The following is a 27,854-nucleotide window of genomic DNA, read 5'->3' on the forward strand; positions in this document are numbered from 1 at the left end:
AATCCATTATTATTATTATTATTATTACTTTTGCCTTTGTTTGTTTTATATGACCCCCCCTTGTTTTCAGTGTTTATTTTATCTTTAACATTCCACAAATGTCCATTTTTAATGATGTGTTTATTTTACCTAAAAACTTTTTTTTTTTTATTCCCACTTATCATTTCAGGTTTTAATCCTTATAATATTCCAGAGACTAACAATTTTTAATGTTTAAAACATCCCCAAAATTCATATATTTGATATTTTGTTTATTTTAGCTGAAAACATTTTAAAATTACTTTTTAATGCTGTGTTTTAACTCAAAAACATAATATATCTTGTTTTATCTGAAACCATTCTGACAATTCTCATTTTACAATTGTGTTTTTTTGTTTGTTTGTTTGTTTGTTTTTGTTTTTTTTTTTACCTGAAAACGCTTTTAAAAATTCCCATTTCTAATCTAGTTTGTTTTACCTTATAGTTTTTTTTTAATCTTCCATTGCAATGTTATGTTTAACCTGAAAACATCCCCAAATGTCCTATTTAAAGTTTTGTTTTACCTAAAAACAACAAAAAAAAAAAAAAACCACGCCCCGTTTTCCAGGCCCCGCCCCCATTATAATAATTTCCGGTTCCGGGATCTTTTTGTTCCACCGAACTCACGGAGCAGAGGGAGGAAAGATGGCGGCGGCCCAGACCGATAGAGATCCACCGTCCGCTCTATGTTCTGAATTCCTGAATTTCTCCGCCAAAGACACCGCGTCGGTAAGCGGCTCTTCGACTCCTGACTTCCTCTGCATCTGGTGTATGGATCCCTGCCTCTGCTGAGTGCAGTTTTCTGGGGCTAATGCTCTGCTTGACTTGTTTTTTTCTTTTTAAGCTAATAGTAAAGCCCAGCTAGCTGCTGCTGTTGGGCAGGTCTGAAACATCTGGACGTTAGAAACCACTGCTGTCAGTTTGTCAGCGGCAGGCTTTCACAAACGCATGATCTGCAGCTTTAATTGAACACCTTCTGCCGTTTGAAACGGGTCCCGGATGGTTATTTATCGGTTTCTGGGTCAGGAACGTCTTAGTGGGATGGCAGGGAATTCTGTGTAAGGAGGTTCTCCCACTGATGCCAGGTTAGGTGTCACACGTAAAGTATGACTAACGATGTAATATATATTCATATATGAAACCTAACCCAGGTGAGCTGATACCTGACCTTAACAGGCGATCGTTACCATGACAACATGGAGTTAAACAGGTCAGGATGTGTTAGAACAACCGTAAGGTTCATTCAGATGACAGCGGGTGAGAACATGGTGAGGAGTTTGTTGTTTCTCAGGTAAACTGATATGTGTTTTGTTTTTCAAATTAAGTAAAAACTGGATCATTTTGAGTTGGTGATTGATGTTAATGTGTTGACCAGAGGTTCGGGGCAGTACTTACAATCGTACAATAAAATCACAATTCATACTGCAGAAACGAGACATAAGAATAATTCATAATTATAAATTAAAGAGATAACTCAAAATTACTATTCTTAAAATCAAATACATTAAAATTCGCTGACCTGGTTCGTTTTCAAACAGCACAAATCATGTACAAAGCAACACACAAGCTACTTCCTGGAAATATTCAAATATATATACATATATATATATATATATATATATATATATATATATTTTACAGAGAGGGAGATTATAATCTGAGGAGAAGTTCAAGTTAAAACGTCAGCGGGCACGTACAACATTAAAAAGATTTAGTGTTTCTGTTTGTGGAGTGAGGTTGTGGAACAGTTTGGCTGTGGAGCTCAAGCAATGTCCAAGCATGACCCAGTTTAAAGAGCAGTACAAACACATGGTTTTCAGCAGGTACAGGGAGGAAGAAGGGCTTTAATAATCTGGTGTACTGATGTATGTATTTGTCATGACAGCTGCAGGATGTGGAGGTTTCAGATATTAGGTGTCAGGGCTGAACTTGCCTCTCACCTGTGATGGTCAGCAAGGAGCTGGTAACTGGAAATAATCTCTGTGACTGGACCATTGCTGGTGACAGGAAGCTGTGATGTAATAAGTCAGCCAGAGACCAGGTCAAAGACCAGAACTGTCCCTGATTATGTGGACCTGGATGATGTAACGTGTGCTGCTAGTAACCTGGGGTGTACTATGTTGGGGCAAAGTCAGTCAGCGGTATCCAGGTCAGTGTGTCACTGTGTGAGCAGGTTATGGTGACGGTCTGAGCTGATTGTTGACGACCTGCTGCACTCTCACACACACTGCTCCCCTCTCAGGTCTCCACACTAACTTTCTGCCTTGGTTCACATAAATACCTAATTTGGGTACACTAGCAAAAACTGAGTTGCACCCACATTTTCTCAGCACCAGATTTTAATACATTTTAAGGATTTTCTTTTGAGCATTACCCATATACATTAATGGTATTTAAATTATTATTTAAACCCAGAAACACATCTAGCTAGCTTTGACTTCCAGCTGCCGTTTTGCAGAGTAGCTGCTGTTGCTGCAGAAATAATACTGGAACAGTGGAAATAAAGAAACAAGACCTTTTTATATAGGAGCCAGCTGGGTTTCTGTGACCGTTTAGTTCGGTTTGTTTGTATAGGGGGCACTGCATTGTCACCTGGGGTAAAGTATTAAGTGGAAGATGTCAAGGGCAAATTTTTTTTTCCATCGCTCTGGAGCCAGGATGATGTATAGGCTGCAGTTTTGTTTCTTGTGCAACAGTGAACATATATCTGCATGCCAACCTACACTTGGGCCAAACTTTCTAAGTAGCTGAAGTAATAGACTTAAGCTGGACTTATATCCGCGCGGCGGACGGTAGGGTCGGCGCAGCCGAAGGCGGTGAAATGTGCTGTCACACTCAGGTTTATGGTTACTGCGTTGCGTTGCTGTTTCTCTTTCACAGTAACTGCACAAATTCAGCAGGACGCTCCAGAAATCTGGAAGCATGTAATCACAAACCGACCAATCACAAGGGAGTACGTCCATGTAAACGCGCTGCAAGCAGGGGTGCACGTTGGGTCTGGAAGAGGAGCATGTGGGGCATACGGCAGTGATGTGGTAACCGACCATATATGTATAAATCCAGCTTTAGCTCCTTCAGCATCATATCTGAAATTAAATATGGTTTCTTCTAGGGATGCACTCATACCACATTTTGATACAAGGACTTTTTTTTGAGGACTTGCCAGTACAGAGCACTGACATAAGTACTAATAAATCCCAATATTGTTAACTTGTAAGGAGTGTGGGCCAGACCGTCAGATGGGACATCTGAGTGATAAGTGAATTGTGTGATATATAAAATGGGCGGCCATCCTCTATGTAGGCTTGAAAACTGTCAGACTCTTCAAAAACAAGGAGGATAAAGTGGCTTTTGGTGGATTTTGTTCACCACTGTGACAAGACACTTGCATGCCTAAAATCAGCTGCTCTCACCGAGATGGTACCAAATTAAGATTTTTAATGAACGCAGTAATTCCACAGATTAATAATTTGTATTAACGTGTTTATTTGACAGTCCTAGTTTTTTCACATAGTTATCGGGTTCTGAGGTACTGGTACACTTACATAAATACCAAGTACAGACACATACTATCGGGCCGATACCTGTACTGGTATCTGTATTGGTTTTCCTGATGTGGTATTCCTCCTTGACTTTCTAAAGCTTGATGATTATTAATATATATATTTTCTTTTTTTTGTTTTTTAAAACTTTATTTACACATGAGTAATAGCATCATCTGACATTTTAGTTGTCTTTTTATAATATGTATACTGTATATTAGTGCTGGGCAACGATTAAAATCTTTAATCGTATGAAGTGCTGCGACTAATCGCATTGTTAAAGGCAAAGGCAAATTTATTTGTACAGCACATTTCATGTACAAGACAATTCAAAGTGCTTTACATAAATCATTACAGCAGGGGGCAGACAAGTGCATTAAAAAAATAAAAAGAAATAAAGATTAAAAGAAATGCAATTAATGAAATAAAAGCAGAAGGAAGATGCTAAAATAAAATAGATATAATGCAAGAAATAAAGTTAAAAACAATATTAAAACATGATTGCAGCTTAAAAGAACCAGATGTAGATTTTGACTGCAGGTGTCTGACTGATGTTTTAGGTAGAACCTGTAAAAACACTGTTACAATAATCAAGCCGACTAAAGATGGAAGCTGGACTAGTTTTTCCAGGTCCTGCTGAGACATCAGATCTTTTACTCTTGATATGTTCTTAAGGTGATAGTAGGCTGATTTTGTAATTCCCTTAATGTGTTTCTTAAAGTTAAGGTCTGAGTCCATCAGTACACCCAGATTTCTGGCCTGGTTGGTGGTTTTTAGGTGTATAGACTGAAGCTCTGTGGTGACCTTTATTGTTACGCACACAATGTCCTTTTCCTACATATAGCAGAAGGCCTACTGCTATATGAAGAAAATGATGCAATAAATCCTGTTTTACAAACACTATATCAACACTAAAACACACTAAAAGCAACATTTTATACACTGCTAAAACAATAAAGGGAACACTACAATAACACATCCTAGATCTGAATGAATGAAATCTTCTTATTACTTTGTTCTTTACTGAATGTACTGACAACAAAATCACACAAAAATGATCAGTGGAAATCAAATGTATTAACCCATGGAGGTCGGGACTTGGAGTCACACTCCAAATGAAAGTGGAAAAACACACTACAGGCTGATCCAACTTTGATCTAATGTCCTTCAAAATGAGGCTCAGTAGTGTGTGTGGCCTCCACGTGCCTGTAGGACCTCCCTACAATGCCTGGACATGCTCCTGATGAGGTGGCGGGTGGTCTCCTGAGGGATCTCCTCTCAGACCTGGACTAAAGGATCCACCAACTCCTGGTCAGTCTATGGTACAACGTGGCGTTGGTGGAAGGAGACATGATGTCCCAGATGTTCTCAGCTGGATTCAGGTCTGGGGAACGGGCGGCCAGTCCATAGCATCAATGCTTCGTCTGGCAGGAACTGCTGACCCACTCCCGCCACATGAGGTCTAGCATGGTCTTGGATTAGGAGGAACCCAGGACCAACCACACCAGCATGTGGTTCTTCAAGGGGTCTGAGGATCTCATCTCGGTACCTAATGGCAGTCAGGCTACCTCTGGCGAGCACATGGAGGGCTGTGCGGCCCCCCAAAGAAGTGCCCCCCCACACCATTACTGACCCACTGCCAAACCGGTCATGCTGGAGGAGGCTGCAGGCAGCAGAACGTTCTCCGTTTTTTCTTTTTTTATTTAACATGAGTAATCTGGCAGTCGTCCGTGGAGTGAATCCAGCTTCTGCCCACTGATGACATCGTAGTTGGTGAAGAAGAGCCACTACTTCCTGGTGCCTGTTGAGAATCGTCTGCTCTTTTCTTTGGTCTAACGTGCAGACCGGTTAGAACCAGGTTCCGGACTGTGGTGGTTTTGTTTTACAGTTGATCAATCATATGAGGTGGAATGATTTGCATTAATCCACTAAATGTGATCATGTGACCACACAGTTTGATTTGATCTGTCTCTATATCACTTGTCAATCAAAGTAATGTGATCTTCCTCCTCCCTCCTCTTCCTCAGCGGTGGCTGGCGGCAGCCGACCTCCAGCAGGAGGTCTACCATCACCTCTCTGTGTACGTACCCAGAATCTTCTGCCTCGGGCCGCGTATGGGGGGCAGCAGCAGGGAGGAGCAGAGGGAGGAGCTGGCCACTCAGCTGCTCCTCCTCGCCCCTCTGGAGTGGCTCCTGCTGGGGGAGGAGCCAGCAGCCGGCCTGGCCCTCCTGCAGGAGAAAAACCAGCCATCTCCGCTGTGTGGCCACGTGTTCAAGGTGGGAGAGCCCACCTACTCCTGCAGGTAACTTGAGCCACACCTGTACAGGTAACACACACACACACACACCTACTGGGGATGTTACGATCTTAGATTTTTTGTTACGGTTACTGTCAGAGAAATTATCACAGTTAATCTGCATTAATTAATTTCAGAATGTGTAAAATCACCTCATAGGTAAGGCAAGGCAATGATCCTCGGTTTAATTTATTTTTATATTTTAAATTCAAGTAAAAATTTCAGACCTGCTTAGTAAAAATTAAATAAATCCTACATATTAACTTTCTCAGAGAAAACAGATGAAAAGGCTGAAGGACCTCTGTCTGGACTTGGGAGGAAACTACGTCATAAAAATGCTTCTGAAGACTGAGTAGAGAATTTAGAGACTGGAAAAACATCTAGCTAGCTTTGACTTCCTTCAGCAGAGCTGCTGTTTGACACGTAAATATCAGTGAAAATAAACACGTCCAAACATCTGAAAGGAAAACGGTTTCTTCTACAGAACATTGCACACTGATGACAAACATCGACCTCAAGCTGAGAAAATTCTGTAAAAAAAAAAAACTCTCCGTCAAAGTTTGAGTTTTCAGTCTTTCTCATCCAAATAGTGATGTCATAACAACGAGAATGAATAAAAATACATAATATAATAATAATATAAGTAAATTCTGCTTAATTTGTTACGTCAGCAAGAGTCGAAGACATACGTTAATTTATTTGTAAATATGTCACATTAGGTAAATAATAACTCACCTACTGCACATTTACCTTTGTCTTGCTAAGCTGGTGGTGAAACATCTTGGATGTGTTTCTTCTTTTCACTGCTCGGTTTCAGGTCCGGCTTTACCGGCTGGTGGGCCGGCCTCCAAAACGACATCAAAACGTCTTTTTTTCTATAACCAAAAACATCTGACAAGGACGACTTACTCTGTTTGTTTGGAGGGAATGATTCTTCCTCCTCCGTACTTTCCCACCATAAAACGCCTCTTCTGCTACTCGTATGGAAAGAAAATGTTTCACTTTGTTTTCGTTCCGTGCTGATCTGCCCATTAATCCTGCTGTTTAATACTGCAATTAATTGTTAAATTGAGTAACCGTGACAGCCTGAAACACACACCTGTACATGCACCACCTCTACACACACCTGTGCAGGTAGCAGGCTTCTCTGATGGATAATCTGGATCTGTGTGTGTGTTCAGGGAATGTGCAGCTGATGCCACCTGTGTTCTGTGCATGCAGTGTTTCCTGGGAAGTGTTCACAAAGATCATCGATACAGAGTGAGTGCACGCACGCACGCACACACACACACACACACACACACACACACACACACAGTTAAATGACTCTGTACAGAACATTTAATCAACAGCAGAAACTGACAGGAATGGGACCAAAATTCCTGCTGTTCGGTCTGTCGGCTCCGTATTTATATTTCAGGAAATGGAAATAAAACCTACAAAATGCAAGACGTTCATTTTAAGCAGTAATTTGCCTCAAAAATGACGTCAATGACGAGGAGGTTGCTTGTTCAGCTGTATGCGTTTCCCAATCGAAATTAAGTTCTTAGTAAACCAGAGCAGGAAACTCCTCCGGTTGTTCTTATTATTCAATAAATTATTATTATTAAATATTTCTGTCTGTTTTCCGGGTGGTTGATGCGACATGAGACGTGATTTTAACTCGAATGTGATTTCAACCCAAACGTGATTTCTTTTTTTTTTTTTTTTTTTTTTTTTTTTTTTTTTTTTTTTTTAACTTGTCTTGTCCAGCATCGTTGCAAACAGAATGATTGTCTGGCTGCCGTCTGATGCTGGGCAATTTTACTCTATCAAGCAGGGATTTATACTACATGTATAAAGTCCCTCTTGATGACATGAAAAACTTTATTAAATCAGACTCTTAATGCTGGACTCGACCGGAGGGGACAGAGAGAGAGAGAGAGACAAGAAAGTAGAGAGAAGAGGGAGGGGAGAGAGAGGGACAGAAAGGGTGTGGGGAGTGCGTTTTTTCAACCCGAACGTGATTTCAACCCGAACGTGATTTCAACCCGAACGTGATTTCAACCCGAACGTGATTTCAACCCGAACGTGATTTCAACCCGAACGTGATTTTCAACCTGACGTTTTTCTGCCGTTTGCAGAGTCGGTTTGTCTTTGTTATCCTGGCCTTGGTTTGTGTGAGCGTGAACATGTGTGTGCTTGTGTTTAAGCAAGCATTTGTTTTTAACATGTAAAGCACTCTGTGATGCATCCTCCGTTCACTGTGTATGTTTGCCTGCAGATGACCACGTCAGGAGGTGGAGGTTTCTGTGACTGTGGAGATGCTGAAGCCTGGAAGGAAGGTCCGTACTGTGAGAAACACACTCCTGCAGATGGCAGCAGAGACTTAGAAGAGGTGAGAGTACGTCCATCACTGGACGGTTTGTGGGTTCGGAAATGTGGCCTGGATCTGAGGTTTCATCAGATCCGGTCCTGGAGGTGTCGCCGTGTGTCAGGGTGTGTGTTGGGAATGATGGATCAAAGTGAAATGGTCATTTCCAGATGTGTGTGATGTTTGTGGTTGCAGAATAAGACACGAAGCATTCTGTCATAAATACGTCCAGATGCCGCTACAGAGGTTTTGGTGTCGGATTATTTTCTTTTACTAAAGTAGAAACGTGATTTTCTCAGCAGTCAGTCAGGTGTTCGTCAGGTAAACCTGAGGCGCCCTCTGCTGGTTGATGATGAGAAATTCTTCAGACTGCAGATAAAAAACTGTTGACTCGTCAAATTCTGCTGCTGTGGTGTTAAACTCTGGGTTGGTGCTCCAGGTGTCGCCTCACCTGTGTGAAAACTGTTTGTTTTCCAGGATCCTGTAGCTCAGCTGTCATCTGACATGGTTGCCAGGGGTTACAGCATCTTCTCCATCATCCTGAAGTACGCCGTAGACATGCTGACCTGGGAACAGGAAGACCAGCTGCCTGCAGGACTGGAGCCCCAGTATGAACACACACACACACACACACACATAGAGGACAGAAAAAGTTCAACTGAAAATATGAAGTGAATAAAAGTTTTATTTGTACAGACTTAATCGATTCAAGTCAATTCATTGTGATCCAGTTAAAATAAAATAAACAGTCCAGAACCAACAGATTTCTTTTACATCGGATGAAATCTTCTCTTTGATTTCTCCATCCTGGACTTGCACAAAGCTGTGGGCGATAGTTAATTTCTATTTAATTCATTCAATCCACATCAGTCCTAGTCATACACATCAAATATTAATATGTTTTTAACATTTTTAACACTTGTGATTTTTTTCACAATACGACAGCATTTCATGTTATAAAATATACAATAAATGATGCATTTGCCACATAGTTCAAGCAGACTGGATTGTTTTTGCTTTGATTATTGCAGCCTGGTGTTTGTGAGCGATGAGCAACAACGCTGCACCTGCGAGTTGATCTGATTCAGTCCCAAATATTTTCTTTAAAGTTTCTGAAAGAAGCTAAAACTGATGTCTGATCGACTGTGAAATGGTTTGTGTTCACTGACTGAGTCCAGTGATTCCTTTGCTCTGTGTGTTCAGGGGAAAAGGAGACACGTACTACTGCATGCTGTTCAATGATGAAGTCCACACGTATGAGCAGGTGATCTACACGCTGCAGAAAGCTGTGAACTGCAGCCAGAAGGAAGCCGTCAGCTTCGCCACCACAGTCGACAGAGATGTCAGTACCCGATCAGAACCCGATCAGAACTCACTCAGTAGAGCACAGAGTTCATGTTACCAGCTGCTGTGTGTGTGTGTGTGTGTGTGTGTGTGTGTGTGGTCCTGCAGGGCAGGAAATCGGTCCGATACGGAGACTTTCAGTTCTGCGAACAGGCCAAGTCTGTCATCGTGGTGAGTTGGTCCTCCTGATCAGACCGGGTCCTGGATTCATTCATTGATGGGTTCGTATGTATAAGCTCTGATCCCCCCTCGATATGCCCCCCCCCCCCCCCCCCCCCCCCCCCCCCAGCGGAACACCAGCCGCCAGTCAAAGCCTCTCCGGGTCCAGGTGATGCACTCATCAGTTGTGGCTCATCAGTGTTTCGCTCTGAAGGTTCTGAGCTGGTTGGGACAGATCATTCAATACTCTGGTACGTTTGGACTTCATTACCCACAATCCTTTCTGTCTGTGTGTGTATATGTGTGTGTGTTCCTGCTGTAGTGACTGTTTGACTGTTTCAGATGGCCTGAGGAGAATCCTGTGCCAGGTGGGCCTGCAGAAAGATCCAGAAGGAGAGAACTCCTCGTTTGTGGACCGCCTGATGCTCAACGACTCCAAGATGTGGAAAGGTGAGCGCCCAGACCATCTGAGCCGTAGATCTGGACTGTGCTCAGGTACCATCACCTGTCTGTGTCTGCAGGAGCGAGGAACATCTACCACCAGCTGCTCATGAACAGCCTACTCATGGACCTCAAGTACAAGAAGATCTTTGCCATCCAGTTCGCCAAGGTAACTCACCTGTTACATGTCAATCAATGCACCTGATTAGTGATCAAATCAGATCCCTACATATGTCTCTGTCCGGACCCTTTCCATGTGAAAAACAGCAACAGTAAAAAATTAAGAGTCACGTGCTGGGGGGTCTAACCTGGAAGTAAAAAAAAAAAAGTAGTAGTATGCATGACTCCAGTGTAGTCATGTATCCTGTTACCATGGTAACCCATGCAGGTCAGCTGGTCTGCTTGATTTTTTTCAGATTTGTCTGCAGTCTGAGCAAAGCTTCAGGATGTGTTCGTATCAGATTGTTTGAACAGTGCTGTCATCCAGAACCTCAGGTCGGGTTGAGACTCTCTGGCCAGGTCACAGCAAACCCAGACCAAACACCAAAAAACATCTCGACATACACAGATTACTGAGCTACCCATTTAGAATTCGTCCAAATGCACTGGAACCAACAGTCAGCCAACACGTGCGGTTTGTCTGGAAGTCTGTAAGACCAATCCCAAAATCAAAGTAGGAAAACCCGATCAGTGACCCTGCGTAGACAAACTGTAGCTTCTGTCTATGGGGCAGTCGCTCTCCCAGGTGAGCTTAACGCAGCTCTGACACGAGTGTTTAGTCACAGCAGAACCAGCCATTTTTCAGCGTATTTCTGTCTGGTCTTTCACCTCCTGAAGCGCAACATTTTTACAATAGTTCAAGAAGTGAGTCCTCAGCAAACTGGTGGCGGTAAGCTAGCTTCATTCAGCATGATGTGACTTTGTTGTCCAGTTGAGTGAAATATGAAATGCCAACATCTGCTCCAGCCTTTCGGGTGCAGCTCTGTGTTAGTTCAATGCCTCCGCGTAGAGAAGCATAACTCTGCTCCTGCCCCAAACAAAGACCACAGTGTGTACGTTTCAGACTAGTCCATAAGTCATGCACATCACTAGTCTGTGGCTGAACTCCACCAGCTGGTTTGACTCTGAACTGTTACGTTAAATTACACTAAACTTCAGCTTCTTGCTCAAAGGCATCTCAGTACTGAACCAGCAACCTTCCAGGTAATGTCTGACCTCTTATGTTGATGTCGTGTTTGATGACGTTATTGGTCCGTAGGTTTGATTCTGAAGACTCCGTGTTAGTTCATTTAGTTTGTGTCAGGTGATACCTGGTTCTACATCGGCAGAGTTCTGACCCGCAGCCATGACAGCAGCAGGTGAAGTCTTCTTCCTGGTTTTGTTTTCAGGTGTGAGCAGACAAATGCAGTCAACAGGTGTGCACCTGTTGACTGCAGAACATGAGATGGGCTGGGTGGGGGGGTGGGGTTCAGGTTGACTGTCTATATATGGGTGGGTGGCGGGTTTGGGGTCGGGTGTCAGCCGGGCAGCAGTGACCTCTGACCCAGAGGTGAAATGTCATCCCTCCTTTAGAACTACAGACGCCTCCAGACAGATTTTATGGAGGACAACCACGAGCGAGTGGTGTCAGTGACCTCACTGTCTGTCCAGCTCTTCACCGTCCCCACCATGGTGAGTACTCCTCCTCCTCTCTGCACCTCTACACACCTCTGTCTTTCTGTCTCTCCCTGCTGGTAGAACTATGAACGCTTGCAGAGCGACTACGTGAAAGACGACCACGACCGTGAGTTCTCCATCACTGACCTGTCAGTGCAAATGTTCACCGTCCCGTCACTGGTGAGTTCCTGCTGGACGAGATGATGCAGCAGAGACACAAACATGATGACATCATACCTGACATTATACCCGACATCATCAGTACGACATTGTAACTGGGATCATCAGTACAATATCATACTGGTCATGACCACTGGCATCATCTTTATGACATCATGCATTATATCATTATGGCATCTTACCTGCCATCATTATATTATTGGTATGACATCATTATATCTTTCCTGACGTAATAGGTATGACATCAGTATGACATCATACATTACATAAGCGGTATGACAATCAATATGACATCATTATAAAATCATTGGTGTAACATAATACATCAGGAAATATGACATAACAAAATTGCATCCTCATGACATCATAGCTGACATAATATTACATAATTATGAGATTATTTTGACATTATGCATTACATCATCAGCATGACATCATAAGTGACATCTTTAGTAGGACATTTTACATGACATCATTATGACACAGACATTATGATGCTACTGACCATCAGTATTTCACATATGACATAATCAAAAGGCCTCATACGTGACATCAGCCTGACATCACAGCTGACATAATCTCTAATAAAAGCATGACATCATGCATTACATCATCAGTACAACATCTTACTTGACATCATTATTGTGACACCATAGCTGACATTAGTTTGACATCATGCATATATAATCAGCATGACATCATCAGCATGATGTCATGACCGACCAAATGGCCCAGTTCAACTTGTTTTCTCTAAACTGAGATTTAATTATACACTTTTTCAGAATATATATTTTTTTCATCATCTTTGATCCCAGTTCTAATCAGTAAGGCACCAGTAAAGATGACAGTTGGTGTCCAGTTTTTAAAGTAAACAAACACACACAGCTGAGCCCAGCAGATCTGCAGTGTGGAAATGTTCACTGTGAACCAGAACCAGTCCAAACCTCGGTCTAGAGCAGGGGTGCCCAAGTTCGGTCCTCGAGATCTACCATCCTGCAACTTTTAGATGCAACCCTTCTCCAACACACTTCAATCAGATGTCATCTGCATGTCATTCAGCTCTGCAGAATCCTGGTAACGAGCCAGTCATTTGATTCAGGTGTGTTGGAGAAGGGTTGCATCTAAAAGTTGCAGGATGGTAGATCTCGAGGACCGAACTTGGGCACCCCTGGTCTAGAGCATGGCCTCTGTGATGAAGCCAACCGTCTGCTGTTCTAACACTAATCCTCAGCACGCAGCAGAACCTGGTTCTGTTTGAGCTGTGAGCCACACACACATCCTGCTGAAAGCTGGTTTGTTCTGTAACCGATTGGGCCCACGGCGCCGGTTTTTTACTTGTCTGATTTAACTGTATTTATGAGGATGTTTCCGTCTTCCTCTGAGATCATACTGGAAGTGAGTCACAAAAACCCAACTGTGTGTGTGTGTGTGTGTGTGTGTGTGTGTGTGCTGCAGGGCCGGATGCTTATGGTGGAGGAGAATCTGATGACCACCATCGTCAGGACCTTTGTGGATCACCTGCGTCACAGAGACCTTCAGGGACGCTTCCAGTTTGACCGCTACACAGCACAACAGGCCTTCAAGTTCGGACGGGTCCAGAGTCTCATCGGAGACCTCAAGTACGGACTAGATTGACATCTTGTACAGTTCGGACCAGTACACGAGTTCTCCCAGTGTAACCAGTTGTTCTATGTGCAGGTACATCCTCATCAGCCCTCCTTCTGACTGGACCCATCAGCTCAGAACCAAATTTCTGGAAGGTTTTGATGCTTTTTTGGAACTGCTCAAGTGTATGCAGGTAACTTTGAGGCCAACAAGAAGTCCACCTGCTCAGGTGAGCCAGTCTCTGTCTCAACCTACCTGTCTGTCTGTCTCAGGGAATGGACCCCGTGGTGAGACAGGTGGGTCAGCACATTGAGATGGAGCCGGAGTGGGAGGCAGCATTCACCCTGCAGATGAAGCTGACACACATCATCTCCATGATCCAAGAGTGGTGCTCCACCGACGTAAGCCGACACCGTACACCACAAAACTCCCTGTCACTCCCTGTCACTTCCAGAACTCCCTGTCTCGTCCCAGAACTGGTTTCCTGCTGGTCACTGATTCTTCCTCCGTGTGTGTTTTAGGAGCAGGTGCTGATTGAAGCTTATAAAATGTGTCTGAGCGCGCTCAGTCACTGTCACAGTGGTCTCCCTGACGGTGAGCAGCCAATCAGCCTGAGTCTGGCAGGTCACTGTGTGGACACATTTAGGTACCAGGTATCTCAAGACAAAGTGTCCATCCATCTGCCGGTCTGTCGCCTCCTAGCAGGTAAACACACACCTGCTGCATGAGCACCAATGAGTCTGCAGGACTCCTCATCATGCAATCTTTGTTTTCTCCTCTTTCCCAGGCCTCCATGTTCTCCTCAGCAGGACGGAGGTGGCGTCTCATTTCCCTGAGCAGCTTCCACTGGTGAGTAACATGACATACTCCTCAGAATTCAGGTTACTGATCATTGGAGACTTTTCATTGACCTGAAAATATTGATCAGAGAACACACGAGGGTTTCAAACCAGCTCATTAAGTCTTTACTCCTGTGAATATTTAACCTGCGGAGATCGACCACTCTGATTCACTGGTCAGACATCAGGTTCACCTGATTCGGTCAGCCACAGCAATTGATCATTGTGTCCTCGTCTTTGTCCTCGTCATGTGTCCCCATGGTGTGTCCTCATCGTGTGTCCTTATTGTATGTCCTCGTCGTGTGTCCTCATTGTTTGTCCGCAGGGGGAACTCAGTCCCCACCTTTTGATTGAGCTGCCCCTCCGTTGCCTGGTGCTCTGTGCCCAGGTGCATGCTGGGATGTGGAGGAGGAACGGATTCTCTCTGATCAACCAGGTGAGTCTGTACCTGCTGATCAATACTTTGGATTTAGCTGGGAGTAAACACATGTTGTTGTTGTTTACTGTTTGTTTCCTGTTTCAGATCTATTATTACCACAACGTCAAGTGCAGAGTGGAGATGTTCGACAAAGACATCATCATGCTGCAGGTACAGCAGGACTCTACTGATATCTACTGACCTCTACTGGTCTCTACTGGGTTTTACAGATTTACTGATCTTTGGTGACCTCTTCTGGACTCCATTAAATTTTACGGGACACTGCTTGTTTCCACTTTTTCTACTGGACTTTACTGTCTTTACAGACCTGTACAGGTTATATTCATTCTCCTGACCTCTACCAGTTTCTATTGATTCTACTAGACTATATATGTCTCTGCTGGACCTACTTGACTATACACATCTACTGGTTCCACCGGACTCTACGTGTCTCTACTGGTTCCACCGGACTCTGTGTCTCTACTGGTTCCACCGGACTCTATGTTTTTCTACTGGTTCCACCGGACTCTGCGTGTCTCTACTGGTTCCACCGGACTCTACGTTTTTCTACTGGTTCCACCGGACTCTATGTGTCTCTACTGGTTCCACCGGACTCTATGTGTCTCTACTGGTTCCACCGGACTCTATGTTTTTCTACTGGTTCCACCGGACTCTATGTTTTTCTACTGGTTCCACCGGACTCTGCGTGTCTCTACTGGTTCCACCGGACTCTACGTGTCTCTACTGGTTCCACCGGACTCTGCGTGTCTCTACTGGTTCCACCGGACTCTACGTGTCTCTACTGGTTCCACCGGACTCTACGTGTCTACTGGTTCCACCGGACTCTACGTGTCTCTACTGGTTCCACCGGACTCTACGTGTCTCTACTGGTTCCATTGGACTCTACGTGTCTCTACTGGTTCCACTGGACTCTACGCGTCTACTGGTTCCTCTGAACTATATGTGTCTACTGGTTCCACTGGACTCTACGTGTCTACTGGTTCCTCTGAACTATATGTGTCTCTGCTGGTTCTACTGGACTCTACTGATGGTTGTCTGTGTTTACGCTGTGATGCAGGCCGGGGCGTCCATGATGGATCCGAACCACTTCCTGATGATCGTTCTGAGTCGGTTTGAACTGTTTCACGTTTTCAGCTCTTCAGACATCAGGAAGAGATACAGGGAGGCCAACAAGGTCAGTACTGGTTCTGCTGGAACGCTTAACAGTTCTATAAAGGTTCTAATGAATAAATGAATGAACTTTACTGTCATTGCAGCAGGTACAACAAAATTTTTTTCCAGTACAAACCCGTCCAAGAGTAGACAACAACATATAAACATGAACAGGATCAGGCAGACTGAGGCAGCAGCCGCCAAGCAGCGCAATATTTTCACAGATGGAAAAGATAACATGAGGGAGAGTGATGGGTGAGGGGAAAAAAAGAGGCATCGCCCTTCAGGCGCAGGGTAGAGATACAAAAAAAAGAACACCTCGGTATGCAAACGCACACATTCAGACAGGCACAACATAAAAACACGCGGTGGGGGGAGTAGGGACTCCTATCGCTGCCAGGTGTGGAAGCAGCTGCTGGGAGCACATCTAACCCGCCGCCTGGGAGTCGGGGGAGGGGAGGAACGGTCTAACGAAGGCGGTGAATCATGAGGAGGGTGTGTCTGTAATTGTGTGTGTGAATGTATGCGTAAGTAAGTGTAAGTAAGCCTGTGAACTCTCTCCCAGTTCATTACTCCAGTCTCTAGTCTCTACCGCCAGAAGAAATGAGGTGGTCTTGGTAGCTGATCCAGGCAGGGTCCACAGCCTGAGAAGATGGGAGGGGGAGGTGGGGTGGGGGCTCTTGGTGACTCTTTTCATCCTGATGAGTCTTTATTTACCATAATATTGTTTTAGTGAGTGTCTACTGAGTGCTACTGATGGGCACTCTTCCAGCTCTCTGTTGGTTAAACTGATGTCAGGAAGAGATGATGAGGCCATGAAGCTAAACCTCTGATGTTGTGTTTCACAGGACCTGGTTCAGCAGAACACTCTGATTGAGGAGATGCTTCACCTCATCATCATGATCGTCGGTGAGTTCGTCTTTGTTGCTACACCTTTTATTAAAAACAAAAGGTCGGGTGTAGGTTGCGCAGATGAAACGGGTTGAAGAATCTAACAGGTGTGTACGTGCGCGTGTGTTACAGGCGAGCGGTATGTGGCTGGAGTCGGTCAGGTGGAGCCGTTTGATGAGGTCAGAAGAGAAATCATCCATCAGCTGTCAATCAGACCGATGGCTCACAGTGAGCTGGTGAAGGCTCTGCCTGAGAATGTAAGAGGGCTACCTGCCTGTCTACCTGTTTACCTGTCTGTCTACCTGTTTACCTGTCTGTCTGTCTACCTGTTTACCTGTCTGTCTGTCTACCTTTTTACCTGTCTGTCTGTTTACCTGCCTGTCTACCTGTTTACCTGTCTGTCTACCTGTTTACCTGCTTGTCTGTCTACCTGTTTACCTGTATGTCTGTCTGTTTACCTGTCTGTCTGTTTACCTGTCTGTCTGTCTACCTGTTTACCTGTCTGTCTACCTGTTTACCTGTCTGTCTGTCTGTTTACCTGTCTGTCTGTCTACCTGTTTACCTGTCTTTCTATCTGTTTACCTGTCTGTCTACCTGTTTACCTGTCTGTCTGTCTACCTGTTTACCTGTCTTTCTATCTGTTTACCTGTCTGTCTACCTGTTTACCTGTCTGTCTACCTGTTTACTTATCAACTTTTCTCTTTACCTGTCTTCCTGTTTACTTGGTCACTTACTTGTTTACCTGTCTGATAATTTGTCTTCACTTCACTTCACTTGTCTGTGAACCTGTTGACTTGTCTGTGAACCTGTTGACTTGTCTGTGAACCTGTTGACTTGTCTGTGAACCTGTTGACTTGTCTGTGAACCTGTTGACTTGTCTGTGAACCTGTTGACTTGTCTGTGAACCTGTTGACTTGTCTGTGAACCTGTTGACTTGTCTGTGAACCTGTCTCTAGGGTGGGAATCTTGGGGACATGATCAGATTGTGATTCATGTGTCTTAGATGTGGTTATAAAACGATCATTGATTATTTTTCCCTGTGTGACTACCACTAATTTCTGAGTGCAGCGTGGTTTCCCATATTTGTTGTGACCAACAACAAAGAAGAAAAGTGGCTCATCTGTTGGTTAATGCAGGACAGCTTCTGTTTCCATCAGGGTAAAACATGGAGCTGCATCAGATCCGTGGTCTTTAGTTCATCTTATTTCTATTAGAAGTTTTACTGCGAGACATTTCTCTCAGCCAGAGTTGCCTATTTTCCTTCACGTGTCGATTTTTTGGTTATGTTTGCATTGAAGTCCGCTGCCTGTATTTGGTTCAGTCGGAGCGGGCTGAGACCTACGTTTAGAAGCCATGTATAGAACTCAAAGTCCTTCTACTCGCTATTTAATGTATTTAATGCAGAGTGTGCCGGTCGGATTTCACGCTTAGCCATTGTGTCTGTGCACTACACTTTTGTAATTTCCAGTTCTGCCTTTAGCGTTCCTCAACATTGTGTTATTAACAGTTAAAAATAATGCTACACCTGTCTTACATCCTCTTCCTCCACCTGTCTCACTGTACCCCTTTCACGCCTCACTTCCATGGGGGCAGAGCATTAAAACTTAGGATTTTCAAACTCTGCTACTCTCTGATCCTTCCACGTCTCGTGTGTCCTGTTTTTAATTTTAATATTTTCTTTACTTTTAACTTATTGTATTTTACTGTATTTTACTTAGTTTTATTTACATTTTACTGTAAGGTTACCTTGAGTGTCATGAAAGGTGCCCAGAAATAAATTGTATTGCTACTCTCCTCACCCCCCTCCACCCCTACCTGACTGTTTCCTGTGTGTCGCTCCGGTGTAGCCAGATGGGTCAGACTGTGTTTTTGTCTCTGTTCAGGGGAATAAGGAGACGGGTCTGGAGAGAGTCATCGACAGCGTTGCATCATTCAAGTCAGTTTGTTTCCTCAAACTCTTAATCTAAAAATACTTAAATCATCTGTCCTCACCTCTGTGTGTGTTTTCTGATATATAATGACCTCACGATGCAGAGGTTAGACGGTTCTTTAACTGGTTAATCACCTGACTGGAGTTCTGCACGATTCCTGATATTCCAGGTGTACCTGGAAGAAATGATGCTGACTTGAGGTTAAATGGTTGTCACATCAGATGTTGATTTCATCTTATATTTTTCTTCCATTAGCTGTCCTTATGTTTTATGAATTGATTAAAATAAATAGAATTTGATATTTGTGAAAGTGTTATTGCTTGCCAACGTTTTCTGGTACCGGTTCTGTGTTGCCAGGAAACCGGGTGTGACGGGTCGAGGTCTGTACGAGCTGCGTCCCGAGTGGAACAAACACTTCAACCTGTACTTCCATCACTACAGCCGAGCAGATCAGTCCAAGGTGCAGCAACCCGTTAATCAGATGTTGTGTGTTTTCATGGTAACAGTGTTTGTTGTCATGGTAACGGTGTGTGTGTGTGTTCAGGCAGAGGAGGCTCAGAGGAAGTTGAGGAGGCAGAACGGGGAGGACACAGGTAAAGGCACCTGTCTTTATCATGGACAGCGTTGGTGTCTAAACAATGACTTGTAACCATGGTAACCTGGATGTGTTTGTGTTGCAGCCCTGCCTCCCCCCGTGCCCCCCCAGCTCTGTCCCCTGTTCGGCAGCCTGGTGAACCTGCTGCAGTGTGACGTCCTGCTGGCCGTAGAGGGCGCCGTGCTGCAGTGGGCCGTGGAGCCCGGCGGAGGGGGCTGGACCGAGTCCATGCTGCAGAGGGTGAGGCTCCAGAACCACTCTGGTGGACCAGGTTCAGGTCTGATGCTAGAGACTGCTCTGAGAAGTGGTTTGTTTTTTCCACTGAACCTCTACAGAAGATGGTGTCACTACAAACATGGAGGTTTGATCCTGTGTTTTGAAGCTCTGCTGATGTTGTCAGTTCACTTTTTAAACAACAGAGCTCAGAGTCCGACCCGTAAATAAACATCAGAACATCATCAGTCAAGCTTATATGCTCCGTTTTTAAGCCACACTACTGAACTTTTGGCAGATTTTCTCAGTGAGGCGTCCCCTAACGACGACCAAGTCAGCATCCATCTTCATCCTTTCTCTTCTCTGAGACCTCTCCATCCAGTAACAGCCAGCCAGATGGTGACTCTTATCTCTTGCTCTGTTCCTTCTCTCTTTCTTTTCCTCTCTTCCTCTGATAATGTTCTCTTGGTGAGTCAGTCATGGTGCGCATCCAAAACGGACAGTGTGTTGATCTCCAGTTGCTAGCGTGTGATAGCGGTGCTGTAAAGCTAAATTCAGCTGTAACGTGATACTCTGAGCTGGACGAAAAAGTTGCGAAGTGGTTTCTCAGCCTCAGAAGGCTACAGGGCAACAAAGACTCCAGAAATGTACATAATGAATGTTGGTGGGGCATCAAGATGAGTCAGAAACAGATTTAAAGAAAGTTATGTTGTGCTACTTTAAACAACATTTTAATTTAATCACACCAAACCGTCCTGTCCCGGAATCCTGGAAGGAACAACTTGATCAGTGGGAAAATAATCCTGCTGGTTTCCACCAGTCACACCTCAATGAGCCGTCAGTCTCAGGAAGAGCTCTCTGGTTCTGTAGTCGAACAGGAGTCACGTCAGTCTGAACATTTTAACTCAAACCTCCTCTTTGGAGATTTGGAGATGAGGTTTGGTTGACTGTAAGTTAAAGTTAAAAATAATACATTTTATTTGTGATGCACTTTACATTGCATAGCTATCTCCAAGTGCTACACAATAGAAAAAAGAACAATTAAATAGCACTAGAAATGGGATAAATAAGAGCAATATACTTAAAGTATAAGTTTTAAAGCTCTGCAGTCGGTGGAGCCCTCTAGTTGTCAGGAGGGGCATTGGCATGAATGCAGTGAAAGAAGGACAACCTTGTATTCAATGTGAGCTGAAACGACGAAAGAAGAATCAGTGTTATGTGTGCTGTTCGCCTGCAGGTTCTCCACCTGGTGGGCATGGCTCTGCTGGAGGAGCAGCAGCAGCTGGAGAGCAGCAGCAGAGATGATGATATCACCTTCAACTACACCTGCAAGATCACACGTCAGTACACCTGCATGCACATACTGCATGTAGTAAACACACCATCTGTGAAGGAGAAGTTTGTTCTCGTTGACTTTCATCATTACACTGTTTGTTCAGGTCCAGGTGAAGCTCCCAGTACTTCAGGAAGTGTCCTGGCTTTGTTGGAGAGTCTGCAGAACGCTCCTCACCTGGAAGTTCATAAAGATATGATTACATGGATCCTCAAGGTAAATTTAGATGTCACAGTGATGTCACAGTGGCATCAGCGCAGGTGACTGATCAGGTAAGGGCTCATTTTGGGCTCGACACACGGGAGGTGACGACGCTTCTTCTCCATCTTTTTCTATGGAACCTGCGTATTGAGGCCAAGCGACCGACGACATTCATGCATGTGAAATGTTGCGCTCGTTCATGTAGACGTCCACACGGGGCTTCTGACGCGACACAAGAAAATAGAAAAATGTTCAATTTTTGTTGCTGGCGCTACAGCCAACCAGCGAGGGGCTTCATGGACTGACCAATGAGAGCTGGCTAGACGGTGCCGTCGCGTAGCGGCAGAGTGAATTAGTCCAAACGTAGGTTCTGGATTTATCTCGATCATCCTTGAGGTCCATCAAATGATTATATTCACGATGCTGTTTCCTATGTTGTAAACTCTGAGGAACCCAGGGTTGTTTTATACAGCAAACAGCAAGATTTCTGATTTTCTGTGCAAAATCTTCTGACTCTCCATCTGTCATACTTTCTCACTTCAGGGACTAGTTTGAAAATGTCAAAATCCCCACCAATATCATAACCAATCAAATTTCTTGGAGAAAAGCTATCTTAGAGTGTGATGCACGGCACTGCTGCCGTCGCTGCCGTGTGTCGAGCTCATTACACACACCAAAGATCAGAGTCCACAAAGCTTTGTCTAAATTTACATTTTTACTGAATTATTTAAGGAAAAAAAAGGAAAAAAAGATATTTATTGTGATGTTTGGTTTCACGAAACATTTCTGTCACAGTGGAGTCAAACTTCATGCTTTCATGCTGCTGGGTGGAATTTAGGATTTTATCTGTTGGTGTGCAGATGGTGGGAAACATCAAAACCATAAGAGAACGAACGTCTTTGACCTCCACCGTCACCATCAACCAGGGACAAGGACCAGAGGAGGTGAGACGTGGTTCTGGTTCCTGCAGCTGAAAAACACTGAGTGGAGGTTTGATTGACGGTCGGGTGGTGTTGTCTTCTGCAGACGGTGAGAGACAAAGACAAGGCGGAGAGGAAGAGGAAGGCGGAGATGGCTCGGCTCCGCAGGGAGAAGATCATGGCTCAGATGTCCGAGATGCAGAAACATTTCATCAACGAGAACAAAGAGCTGTTCCAGCAAAGTATGGAGGAGCTGGAGGCCTCGACGTCTGCTGCCGAGCACAGGTACACCTCTACACACCTCTACACACCTGTATACACCTCTACACACCTGTATACACCTCTACACACCTGTATACAACTCTACACACCTGTATACAACTCTACACACCTGTATACACCTCTACACACCTGTATACAACTCTACACACCTGTATACACCTCTACACACCTCTACACACCTGTATACACCTCTACACACCTGTATACACCTCTACACACCTGTATACACCTCTACACACCTCTACACACCTGTATACACCTCTACACACCTGTATACACCTCTACACACCTGTATACACCTCTACACACCTCTACACACCTCTACACACCTGTATACACCTCTACACACCTGTATACACCTCTACACACCTCTACACACCTGTATACACCTCTACACACCTGTATACACCTCTACACACCTCTACACACCTGTATACACCTCTACACACCTGTATACACCTCTACACACCTCTACACACCTCTACACACCTGTATACACCTCTACACACCTGTATACACCTCTACACACCTCTACACACCTGTATACACCTCTACACACCTGTATACAACTCTACACACCTGTATACACCGCTACACACCTCTACACACCTGTATACACCTCTACACACCTGTATACACCTCTACACACCTGTATACAACTCTACACACCTGTATATACCTCTACATGTATACACCTCTACACACCTGTATACACCGCTACACACCTGTATACAACTCTAAACACCTGTATACACCACTACACACCTGTATACAACTCTACACACCTGTATACACCGCTACACACCTGTATACACCTCTACACACCTCTACAGACCTGTACACCTCTACACGCCTCTACAGACCTGTATACACCTCTACACACCTGTATTCACCTCTACACACCTCTACAGACCTGTATACACCTCTACACACCTGTATACACCTCTACACACCTGTATACAATTCTACACACCTGTATACACCGCTACACACCTGTATACAACTCTACACACCTGTATACACTGCTACACACCTCTACACACGTACACACCTGTATACACCGCTACACGCCTGTATACAACTCTACACACCTGTATACAACTCTACACACCTGTATACAACTCTACACACCTGTATACAACTCTACACACCTGTATACACCTCTACACACCTGTATACAACTCTACACACCTGTATACACTGCTACACATCTCTACACACGTACACACCTGTATACACCGCTACACACCTGTATACAACTCTACACACCTGTATACACTGCTACACACCTCTACACACGTACACACCTGTATACAACTCTACACACCTGTATACACCGCTACACACCTGTATACAACTCTACACACCTGTATACACTGCTACACACCTCTACACACCTGTATACACCTCTACACACCTGTATACACCGCTACACACCTGTATACACCTCTACACACCTGTATACACCGCTACACACCTGTACACACCTGTATACACCTCTACACACCTGTATACACCGCTACACACCTGTACACACCTCTACACACCTGTATACACCTCTACACACCTGTATACACCGTTACACACCTGTATACAACTCTACACACCTGTATACACCGCTACACACCTGTATACAACTCTACACACCTGTATACACCTCTACACACCTGTATACAACTCTACACACATGTACACATCTCTACACACCTGTACGTGATGTTTGTCCACCAATAAGACATTCCCAAAAATTACCAACAAGTTTCTCCTCTTCCTTCCTAGTCCTTCTAGTTCTGAGCTCACCTGTACCTCTCAGGTGTGTGTTGGTCCCAGGAGGGTGGGTGGAGCTGAGCGCCGTCAGCTGGTGACCTGCATCCTGTGTCAGGAGGAACAGGAGGTCAGATGTCAAGGCAGAGCCATGGTGTTGGCTGCGTTTGTCCAGAGGTCCACTGTTTTGTCCAAAAATCGCCACCGCAGCCTACCTGCCCCAGGTGGGTGGAGCCACTCTCCTAACTGATCAGGACAACCACCCGAGTTATTAGAAAAAAACTTTATTAAGTTGTAATAATTAAGGGGAGATGCAGATGACAAAAACCTGTTTTTTCATCATCATTTTATTTTTTTCTTTTCTTCAACGTGTTTTCTTTGAGTCTGGTGGAAGAAGTTAGGTGTTTATTTCACGAAACTGTTACACAAATCTCTTAAAAATTCACCTAAAGTTTGTCTTTTTACACAAAGCGGCACCCCGTCACGTTTGGCGTCATTTCAAAGCTTCGTCCGAACTTGACTTAACGTGACAGTAAAAGGGAGGGTTTTCTATTAAGCACACACTCTCATTGGTTGCTCTCAATTTCAGACAATGTCATTGGTTCATACTGGCCACGTGACACGCTCCGTCAAATTTCTGTTTGACTTTTCATGGGACTTACGAAGTCAAAGTGCTGAAAGACGGGTGTCTAAAATGTTCTCAGAAGACGACAGGACCCCACAAACACTGAGATCAGCTGAGGAAATACCCACGAGGGCATCGACACTCAAGCTGTCAATCAAAATGAGAGTGGTGACAGCCAATCAGTGAGAGCTGAGCAGGGGTGGGAGATCAGTGTAACTACACGTCTGTCATCACTGTGTTTGGGTTCTCTTGATCCATGAATTAGATCGGGGAACGCAGCCCATAAAAAAGTTTAGGGAATCCCTGAATTTCACCTACAACCCGCCAGAAACACAACAGGACCGTATGAGGACATAAATCCCTCCATTTTGGTAGCTTTGACATGTTCTAGATGTTCTGCATCGTTTCTATGAATCTGATTGGATCTGATATCTGTAGACAATGTTTTATAGGAAATATGTGTTGAAATTTACAGTAAAATGTGGTTTTCCTCATTCTCTGGGCCTAAAATCTCCACTTCAGCAGCTCTTCCAGACACCAAACTTCCCAGTTGCACTTCTGACTGTTTTTAAGTTTTTACAGAAGGATTTTTTTTTCGTTTGTTTCTCATTCAAAACCTGATTTTAATACTCTGAACAGTATTTATCTGAACACCTTTTTTATGAGTGTCTTAAAATCCTCGGGTCTTTAGGTCAGAGTTTGTTTTTTCTTCTTTCTTTTCCTAAAAAGTTAGAAGTAAAATCCATGAGAAAACTTACTCTTCCTGTGGTCCACGTTTGAGGGACAACCTTCATGAAGACCTGAGGACACCAGTTTCCCTGCTCACCTGTTGAGTCACTATAAACTTGTTAATGTGTGTTTCAGAACGTCATGACCCTCTGTTCATGCACCCTGACCTCTCCCTGGGGATCCACACAGCCAGCTGTGGACACATCATGCACGCCACCTGCTGGCAGAGGTGAGTCGCTGCTGCTGCGCTGGCCAATCAGCAGCCAGAACAGGTCACACCTGACCACCCGGCGTCTGTGTGTCCAGGTACTTTGAAGCCGTCCAGCTGAAAGAGCAGAGACGTCAGCAGCGCCTGAGAGGACACACCAGCTATGACGTAGAGAACGGGGAGTTCCTCTGTCCTCTGTGCGAGTGTCTGAGCAACACCGTGATTCCTCTGCTGCCACACACACACACCCCTGACCACAGGTACTCACACACCTGACTTCAGGTGTGCTCCCAGCTGGTCGGGTGATGTTTTACCTCACAGGTTCTCTGTTTTCTCAGTGCTGACCATCCCAGTCTGGAAGCATGGCTAAAGACGACCAGACAGCAGATAGAAGCAGTGAACTCCGCCCACAGGAAGCCGTCTGAGGGTCAGTTACCTGTCAGAAGGCAGAGTTACACCTGTATGTGTGTGTGGTCATGTAGTAAAGTCTGCTTTTTGTATATCAAAGGTGCATCAGAGGGGGCGGAGCCTGAAGGGTTCAGAGCCACTTTATCTCCACAGTGAGTTATTTGTTGGAGTTGATCCTGAACCCAAAACCTGCCTCAAATATTAGTGCAGGTGTTGGATGATGTGTCGATGATGTCAGCTGTGATGTCACTGTGTCCACAGGATGCTGTTCTCAAGCAGTGTCAGTGAGATGGTCACCACCTTCAGCATGTCCGCCTACAAGGTGGGGCTGAAAGTGAACCCCAACGAGCAGGACCAGAGGGTCCCGGTGCTGAGCTGGTCCACCTGCGCCTACACCATCCAGAGTATAGGTACACACACCTGACAGGTGGACACACCTTTCAGGACCGGTACACACTGACAGATCTGCTACTCTTACTGTCTTTTTGATCTTGCAGAGCGCCTCCTGATGGACGAGGGGAAGCCGTTGTTTGGAAGTTTACCTTGCAGACAGGTACGTTTTATTTACAAATACAAGCAATTTGATCAGAAAAGACTGAAGCTTCTAAGATGTCCCATCAATCACATGTATCACGCCCACATGGTGCAGGTATTGATCTGCTGACATCTTAATGAATCATTTACTGCCTCTAGTGGTCATCGGTGGTATCACACATGTTTTCAGGTTCATTTTCTGATTCATGAAGGATTTTTCTGTTACAGGATGACTGTCTGAGCTCTCTGACCAGGTTCAGTTCGGCTTGTTGGACTTCAGCTCCACTGAAAACTGTTCACACTCACTTCATCAGACTGTTCTCAGGTAGAGCTAACCTCGCACACAGCCAGGGAAGTCATGACTACACATTTTCTTGTCAGAAACAATGATTATACGATAATGAAGATTATCAGGAGTGGTGTGGCATTAATTTCACACCGCTATAAATGTGTAAAACCACATGAACACACTTTAGAGATCTTTAAGTTTTATTTCAATCTTTTGATGCAAACGTAACAAAATAATGTAGAAACAAAGTACGAAAAAAGTTCCCTCAGAAGTCTGTGAACAATAAATAAATCCTACGTGTCTCTTAAGAGAGAAGAGATGGAACAGACTACAGGACCTCTGCCTGGACTTGGCAGGTTTCTTTCTGGAAACTACATTTTAACAATCATTTTCATCATAAGTGGAGAAAAAATGTTGCTAGCTTTTAACTTCCAGCTGGTTTTTATCAGATTAACATCTGTTTGAGACAAATAAAACTGGAACAGTGGAAATAAAGAAATTAAAAACATTAACAACAAAACATCAACGCCACATCCAGTTGGTCATATTCAAATAATCCTAAAAGTTTCCTTGAATAAAACCTTTTTCTTATCTGTATATCGTAAGTTAAGTGAATGACGTTTAACTCGTCACTGCAAGTCCAGCCCGAGTCGTACACAATTACAAAAACACAAACGACACAATAACCTTTCAGTTAGATTAATTACGCATCAAAATCATTTAACCTTTAAGTTAGCGGACAAAGCTATAGGGGGTGAAGCCTATCCCAGCAGCTGCCAGGTGAGAAGGGAACACCTGGACGGGTCGCCAGGCCATCGTAGAGCTTTCTCCTTTCACTGCAGCTTTGTCATGTTTCACAGGCTAGCGAGTCGTCCTCCATGTGCTGCAATTTTTTTTATTACCATAA

General features: G+C 44.4%; 1 protein-coding gene across 4 annotated transcripts in view; it reads left to right on the forward strand.

The window, feature by feature from the left end:
• The first annotated feature begins 642 nt into the window (after positions 1–642).
• Positions 643–27,854, forward strand: part of ubr2 (ubiquitin protein ligase E3 component n-recognin 2) — a 37,617-nt gene continuing 10,405 nt past the window's right edge. For 2 of the 4 annotated variants that reach the window (XM_042010083.1, XM_042010084.1), the window contains exons 1-38: positions 643–747; positions 5,588–5,862; positions 7,038–7,116; positions 8,120–8,233; positions 8,687–8,817; positions 9,413–9,551; positions 9,662–9,724; positions 9,843–9,963; positions 10,055–10,162; positions 10,234–10,322; positions 11,726–11,824; positions 11,909–11,989; positions 13,445–13,608; positions 13,688–13,787; positions 13,867–13,995; positions 14,116–14,299; positions 14,382–14,443; positions 14,759–14,869; positions 14,957–15,022; positions 15,930–16,046; positions 16,873–16,933; positions 17,048–17,172; positions 18,799–18,851; positions 19,204–19,306; positions 19,391–19,439; positions 19,527–19,681; positions 20,892–20,994; positions 21,094–21,203; positions 22,049–22,132; positions 22,215–22,393; positions 24,170–24,378; positions 25,644–25,737; positions 25,815–25,976; positions 26,055–26,143; positions 26,225–26,276; positions 26,386–26,534; positions 26,622–26,677; positions 26,887–26,983. In XM_042010083.1, the coding sequence (XP_041866017.1) occupies positions 664–747; positions 5,588–5,862; positions 7,038–7,116; positions 8,120–8,233; positions 8,687–8,817; positions 9,413–9,551; positions 9,662–9,724; positions 9,843–9,963; positions 10,055–10,162; positions 10,234–10,322; positions 11,726–11,824; positions 11,909–11,989; positions 13,445–13,608; positions 13,688–13,787; positions 13,867–13,995; positions 14,116–14,299; positions 14,382–14,443; positions 14,759–14,869; positions 14,957–15,022; positions 15,930–16,046; positions 16,873–16,933; positions 17,048–17,172; positions 18,799–18,851; positions 19,204–19,306; positions 19,391–19,439; positions 19,527–19,681; positions 20,892–20,994; positions 21,094–21,203; positions 22,049–22,132; positions 22,215–22,393; positions 24,170–24,378; positions 25,644–25,737; positions 25,815–25,976; positions 26,055–26,143; positions 26,225–26,276; positions 26,386–26,534; positions 26,622–26,677; positions 26,887–26,983 (4,246 nt within the window). In that variant the 5' untranslated portion in view covers positions 643–663. Of the gene's footprint in view, positions 748–5,587; positions 5,863–7,037; positions 7,117–8,119; positions 8,234–8,686; positions 8,818–9,412; positions 9,552–9,661; positions 9,725–9,842; positions 9,964–10,054; positions 10,163–10,233; positions 10,323–11,725; positions 11,825–11,890; positions 11,990–13,444; positions 13,609–13,687; positions 13,788–13,866; positions 13,996–14,115; positions 14,300–14,381; positions 14,444–14,758; positions 14,870–14,956; positions 15,023–15,929; positions 16,047–16,872; positions 16,934–17,047; positions 17,173–18,798; positions 18,852–19,203; positions 19,307–19,390; positions 19,440–19,526; positions 19,682–20,891; positions 20,995–21,093; positions 21,204–22,048; positions 22,133–22,214; positions 22,394–24,169; positions 24,379–25,643; positions 25,738–25,814; positions 25,977–26,054; positions 26,144–26,224; positions 26,277–26,385; positions 26,535–26,621; positions 26,678–26,886; positions 26,984–27,854 lie in introns of all 4 variants that reach the window. The other 2 variants (XM_042010086.1, XM_042010085.1) reach the window with 2 other exon arrangements.

This window comes from Melanotaenia boesemani, chromosome 16 (genome assembly GCF_017639745.1).
Source record: "Melanotaenia boesemani isolate fMelBoe1 chromosome 16, fMelBoe1.pri, whole genome shotgun sequence".
Classification (NCBI taxonomy): domain Eukaryota; kingdom Metazoa; phylum Chordata; class Actinopteri; order Atheriniformes; family Melanotaeniidae; genus Melanotaenia; species Melanotaenia boesemani.